Source organism: Bactrocera latifrons, unplaced genomic scaffold (assembly GCF_001853355.1).
Source record: "Bactrocera latifrons isolate USDA-ARS-PBARC rearing strain unplaced genomic scaffold, ASM185335v1 scaffold_110, whole genome shotgun sequence".
Lineage (NCBI taxonomy): Eukaryota > Metazoa > Arthropoda > Insecta > Diptera > Tephritidae > Bactrocera > Bactrocera latifrons.
Genome location: NW_017534520.1, coordinates 89,917 through 97,260, shown reverse-complemented (window position 1 = coordinate 97,260; position 7,344 = coordinate 89,917). Strand labels below are relative to the sequence as shown.

At 40.0% G+C, this 7,344-nt stretch overlaps 1 protein-coding gene across 1 annotated transcript; it reads left to right on the top strand.

The window, feature by feature from the left end:
* Positions 1-1,630: 1,630 nt before the first annotated feature.
* LOC108973326 lies at positions 1,631-3,091 on the top strand. Its single transcript, XM_018940538.1, has one exon. The coding sequence runs from the start codon at positions 1,631-1,633 to the stop codon at positions 3,089-3,091; it is 1,461 nt and encodes a 486-aa protein (XP_018796083.1).
* The last annotated feature ends 4,253 nt before the right edge of the window (positions 3,092-7,344 follow it).

Here is a 7,344-nt window from a genome sequence, read left to right as displayed (position 1 = left end):
CAGCCAACGGGACCGTTATCCGAACCTACGGTCGAAAAGTCAGCACCCTTGATTTCAATCTTCGCCGTACATTTAATTGGTCTTTTATAATCGCAGATGTTAAATCAGCCATTCTCGGTGCAGACTTCCTGGTCCACTTTGCATTACTTCTAGATCTGAAAGGACGATGTCTCATCGATACAACCACGTCATGCAYAACTCAGGGCACACTATCTGAGGCCACGGTACACAGCATTTCAACAATCGACCGCTCAATCTGTCCTAGTGCACATGACGCCAAATACCTGCAATTACGCAACCAATTCATCGACATAACTCATCCCAGCACCAATCCTGTCATAGCCACTGACCGTCAAGTCGCTCATCACATTGAGACAACTGGGCCACCAGTATTTGAGCGCCCACGACGTCTCATCGGTGAGAAACTACAAATAGCTAAAGATGACTTTGACCTCCTGCTACATTATGGAGTGATCCGTCCATCGAGCAGCATATGGGCTAGCCCTATCCATATGGTGCCAAAGAAAATTGGGGGATGGTGGTCATTACCGAATGGATGGTCACTACCGAAAACTAAACGCAAATATAGTTTCAAAGCGATATCCAGTCCTTCATGGGGATAACATTCTCCAGCGTCTCCACGGATCCACCGTTTTCTCCACCATCGACTTGGTCAAGGCTTACCACCAGATACCCATGGCCAAGTCAGACATTGCCAAAACAGCTGTAACCACCCCATTTGGATTTTTTGAATTTCTGGGTATGCCACCCCGACTACGCAATGCCACGCAGACTTTTCGAAGGCATATGGACAACATCCTCAGAGATTTAGACTTTGTGGGATGCTTCATAGACGATCTGATTGTCTATTCTCAGTCCCACGAACAGCACCTACGACATCTCACCACCATCTTTGAAGTCCTGCGTACACATCATCTCACCATCAATCCAAAGAAGTGCCAGTCCGAAGTCATCTACCTGGGGTACACCATCAACAAAGACGGCTACACTCCACCCGCCGATTACACAAAGCCAGAAACCGTCAGCGATCTACGTCGTTTCCTGCGGATCATCAACTACTACCGGCGAGCGATCCCTTAAACGGCCCAGATACAATCACCACTGATGGATTTTCTCAAACATGCCAAAATGAAGGACAACACTAAAATCCAGTGGATACCTTCTGCAGATCAAGCCTGGCAAGACTGCAAGAAAAGTGTCATCTAAGCCACGCGCCTGGCTTTCCTCGCACCAAACGCCATCCTCTAATTGAGATCCGACGCCTCGGATACAGCCATTGGGGGCGTTCTTGAACAGCGACACAAGGACTCATGGCAACCACTGGCCTTTTTCTCCCGCAAGCTCAGTCCAGCAGAGACCAGATACTCCACGTACGATCGGGAACTTCTGACCATCTTTGCTGCCATCAAGTTTTTCAAGCACATTCTCGAGGGAAGAAACTTCAGCATCTTCACCGACCACAAGCCAATCATCTACTCATTTTCTCAACGTGCTGACAAGGCATCACCTCGCCAACTACGTCAATTGGATTACATCTCACAGCTCTTAATTCAGATTTTCCATACCAAATGTCGTAGCTGATGCGCTTTCGAGAATTAATGCCATAACCATGCCAACCAAACTTGATGCTGAGACCATTGCGCTGGCACAACTCCAAGATGACCAGCTTAATGATGTCCAATCCAGCACATCTCGCAAGCTGCACCTGTTGAACATTAAAGGTCATTATATACTATGTGATGTGACTAATAATATTGTGCGTCCTTATCTTCCACAGCCACTCAGACGCCAGGCCTTTGACATCATCTATGGTCTTTCTCATCCTAGTGGCAGGGCCACAGCCAAGGAACTCACCGGAAGATTCGTCTGGGCAGGTATTAGAAAAGACGCACTCCTCTGGTCCAGACACTGCATACCATGTCAACGTTTCAAGGTCCATCGTCACAATCGCGCCACACCAAACCACATTGACGTACCAGACAATCGCTTCGAGCACGTCCACCTGGATCTCATACAGCTGCCCAGAGTCAAGGACCTTCGCTACTGTCTGACGATCATTGACCGCTTCAGCAGATGGCCACACGCCATACCACTCAACAACATGGCAGTTGAGACAGTTGCACACGCCTTTTACACTCAGTGGATTTGTCAATTTGATACACCATTGACAATCACCATTGATCAAGGTCTGCAATTTGAATCAGAACTGTTCACCTCACTCTCACGAATGCTGAGCATTCATCGTATCAGAACGACACCGTATCAGCCTCAATCGAATGGTCTGGTGGAACCGTGGCACCGCACACTCAAGGCTGCTCTCATGTGCAACAATGAGACACCTTGGCCGAACATGCTATCGTCAGTTCTACTAGGACTCCGAACCGCATACAAACCAGATCTGAAAGTATCTCCTACTGAAATGCTTTTCGGGACTACACTGCGTATACCCGGTGACTTCTTTGTTACAGCAAGCACACCAGCTGATCCACAAACATTCGTGAGGAAATACAGGCAAATCATCCAAGCAATCAGGCCAACATCAACAGCTCATCACACCAAACACAAGCTGTTCCTACTCAAAAAAATTGGCACGTGCACCCACGTCTTCAAGAGAGTAGATTCCACCAAGAAGCCTCTGGAACAATCATACACTGGCCCCCATGAAGTCATCCAGCGTGTAGGCGACAAAACCTACATCATCAGGATCAATGGGGCAGACAAAACAGTCTCAATTGGCATGCTGAAGCAATCCACACCTCAAAAATCACCACCCACATCACAATCCACACCACCCAACCCAACACAAAAGAATTCGTGCCTTTCTCTTTTAGACCAAGTCACTGGAAGGAGAGTGGATGTGGCAACTGCGCCCCGCCAGTCCACAGCTGAGTTTACCGACAGCACTCATTTGCCGTCTCACTTCAACGACCGTCACTCACCAGCCACTACGCGGCGTGACGACTCAATGAGTCGGCCATTACGACAGCGTAGAAAGCAGACACTTCAGCCACGCACAGACGACTCTTTCTCTTTTACTTCAACCACTCGAGGGAATGGACCACATGTTTAGCGCTCCGCCGTACTTCCATCAACTTCGTCATTCAAACATAAAACGTAAAAATAACTATTTTTGGATAAAACATTGTAATAAATATAGTGAACTTCCTAATAAATAGACAATTATATGATAATAAACGACAGGACTATACCATATGTATGTATGTCTAATATCCGAAACTCATTTTACGAGACACAGCCATATAACTTTCAGACACTACGATATCTATCATATAATCCACCCTAGTAATTGTGTTCAGTACGCACAATATTCAAACCACAACTGTTACAAAACAAGTAAGGAAGGGCTAAGTCCGGGTGTCACCGAACATCTTATACTCTCGCATGATAAAGTGATAATCGAGACTTCATTATCCGTCATTTACACATTTTTCTATTTTGCTGTAATATTAATTAAATTAGATCAATTTGTGTACTTTGAGTATTGAATTGTATTTTCATTTCTTTTAATTGTATTGAAAAGTTATAGTCCGATCACGACAATTTTTCCACAACGGATACCTCAACTCAAATACCATATTTGTGTAAAGTTTTATTCCGCTATCATCATTGGTTCCTAATGTATATATTATACAGAGAAGCCGTGGTTGTGAACCGATTTAACCCATATTTCGTACATGTTATCAGGGTGTTAATAATAATATTATGTAGTATAATAGTATTATGTACCGAATTTCATTGAAATCGGTCGAGTACTTCCTGAGATATGGTTTTTGGACCATAAGTGGGCGACGCCACGCCCATTTTCAATTTTAAAACAAGTAAGGAAGGGCTAAGTTCGGGTGTCACCGAACATTTTATACTCTCGCATGATAAAGTGATAATCGAGATTTCAGGCGTGGTTGTGAACCGATTTCACTCATATTTGGTACATGTCATCAGGGTGTTAAGAAAATATTATATACCGAATTTCATTGAAATCGGTCGAGTACTTTCTGAGATATGGTTTTTGGTCCATAATTGGGCGACGCCGCGCCCATTTTCAATTTTCAAAAAAAAGCTTGGGTGCATCTTCCTTCTGACATTTCTTCCGTAAAATTTAGTGTTTCTGACGTTTTTTGTTAGTCGGTTAACGCACTTTTAGTTTTGTATGGTTATTATCCGATTTCTTCCAGTTTTTGACTGTATTTGGAAATGCCTGAATGAAACAACTCTGTAGAGTTTGGTTGACATAGCTATAGTAGCTTCCGAGATATGTACAAAAAAGTGAGTAGGGGGCGGGGCCACGCCCACTTTTCCAAAAATATTACGTCCAAATATGACCCTCCCTAATGCGATCCTTTGTACCAAATTTCATTTTAATATCTTTATTTATGGCTTAGTTATGACACTTTATAGGTTTTCGGTTTTCGCCATTTTGTGGCGTGGCAGTGTTCCGATTTTGACCATCTTCGAACTTAACCTTTTTATAAAGCCAAGAAATACGTGTACCAAGTTTCGTCATGGTATCTCAATTTTTACTCAAGTTACAGCTTGCACGGATGGACGGACAGACAGACATCCGGATTTCAACTCTTCTCGTCACCCTGATCACTTTGGTATATATAACGCTATCCGACTCTTGTAGTTTTAGGACTTACAAACAACCGTTATGTGAACAAAACTATAATACTCTCTTTAGCAACTTTGTTGCGAGAGTATAAAAATACGGAATGGACTTCGTTCAAACAAATACTTCAGACTAAAATAATGTGTCCAAAAAACACAACAATTGAACAACTAGAGCTTGGGACTCTAGAGATAAAGCGGAAAATTATAGGTTTAAATTACCCTAAAGAAATAAAAATCATCCTAATTAAAAAAAGAAAGTTACGACGGAAATGGCAACAAAACCGCTCACCACTCGACAAAACCAACCTTAATAAGGCAACAGTAGAACTAAAACGAGAAATTGCTCATATTAAGAATGAGTCAATTAATAAATATTTATCTCGACTATCCGCTGACAAAAAAGATGATTACTCATCTGGAAAAATTGCAAAATTGAATTACAAAAACTGCTTCCAATACATGGGCTAGAAATTATTGTGATAAAGCTAACGCATTTGCAAAACACCTAGCTGAAATCTTTCGTACAAACGAGGAAAGTGAAATCGCGTTCCTCAGTAGTATTCAACAGCATCATGCAACAATCCCAGCAATCACCATTTGTGAACTTAAAAGTGAAATTTAAAAGCTTAAAGAAAATCCCTGGAGGAGGGAAACGTATGCTCAACTGTATTCTTTAACGTTGCACAAGCGTTTGACAACGTGTGGCACGAAGGCCTTATACAAAAACTGAAATAATGTCTTCCGATTTAGTATTGTGCTCTTTTAGAAACGTATATCAGCGTGAGATTTTTCCGTGTAAAACACGGAAAATAATTTCCCAGAAGCAGGAATTCCTCAGGGAAGTATCTTAGGTCCACTTTTATATATTCTGTATACAAGATACTTACCGTTCGCACCAAACAGCATGACTACCACTTTTGCTGATGACACCGCAATACTATGCGTCGAAAAAACAGCAGAAAAGCTGTGCTAAACCTGCAACATGCAATCAACTCCTTAATAAGTTGGACTAAAAAAATAAATGGTGGCAAATCGGTTCATGTAAATTTTACAAACAAAAGAATCACTTATCAACCTATAAGTATTCTAGGTGTCTGCATACCATATGCAAATACAGCTAAAAATATCTTGGCATCACGCTCGATGCTATATTACGTTGGAAACAGCATATTAAAATAAAAAGGATTGAACTTAATCTGAAATTCGAATCTGCCGAAAATGAAATGACGAATTGGGCGAAGGTCAAACCTGTTCATACACAACAAATTACTTCTTTATAAACAAATAATCAAGCTGGTATGGTCATATGGTGCGCAACTGTGGGGATGTGCCAATGATAGCGGTAATAATATAAAACGTTTTCAAAACAACGTGCTAAGGCATTATAAATGATCCTTGGTACTGCAGAAATGCTGATATTCATCGAGACCTAAGGATGAATACAGTCGCCGAAGAAATAAGAAGTCAGGCAGATGCCCACTACAAAAGGCTTAATGCACATGTGAACGAGGAGGCGGGAAATCTTATTTTAGACACATGCCGCTCTAGTCGATTATGCCGAAAAAAACTCATAATTGTAGCAATGTAAATGTGATTACTGTATTATGTTGTATCGTTACCTTATTTTTGTAGCAATGTAAATGTGATTACTGTTTAATGTTGTATCGTTACCTTATTTTGATGTTACTTGAATAAGCAATCCTGTTGTATTTTTGAATTTGTATCATACCTTATTTTAGTGTTACTTGAATAAGCAATCCTGTTGTACTTTTGAATTTGTATCATACCTTATTTTAATGTTACTCGAATAAGCAACCCTGATGTAATTTTTAAAACTTGTAACTGGCGACATGAAAGCGAGAAAAAATAAAGAAGAGTCAGTTCGGATCATTGTATAACCCTACAAGTAACAAAAGAATCAGTTTTTTTCCAAGAATTTTTCACAGCTGAGATCATTATTGGATATTTATTGCTCTTCCTCACCACCTCTGAGGTTGCAATGTATGCGCGCTACCGATCTTTTTTGGGTGTTTCTTTCTCCAGGAGGCCTATTTTCACCCTTTTTATTGTGTATACAGTTTTAAATCAATCTACTTATTATAAAAAATATGACTACACAAAAATAAATAACATTGGCAATATAAGTCAAAACAATCAACTGGAAAATATTTAAACCAAAAATAATATAAATAAATATAAAAAAATCAGGTACAATTCCATTGTATGTATACATTAACAATACAAGTCTTAACGATCGGCTTGTGTTAATTTAAACAAAAATAAAAATTAATGTAAAAAATCAAGTACAATTCAGGAACAACAACAATAATATTCAAAACAATCTACTAAGCAATAAATAATATTTACAAAATATTCTAAATCACCCACAGCGAAATACTTATTAAAAACCCTATCAAAGGAATAGTGGTGGAAAGATGGGTCCTATACCTGGTATACGAAAACACTTAAAACACAAAAAAAAAAAGATATTGATATGAAAATTCAGATCAAGGTAACTATGGAAATGCGGCCTTCGACAAATAAACTTTTTGACAAATACAAAATAATTCAGACTGACAGACATATATACATATAAATTCCGACTCATATAGACAGACAAACGTAAATGTAACACAAGAACTTTACGTTTTTGAAATCACTTTGTTTTACTTTTTTATTAAAAGCGTTTACTAG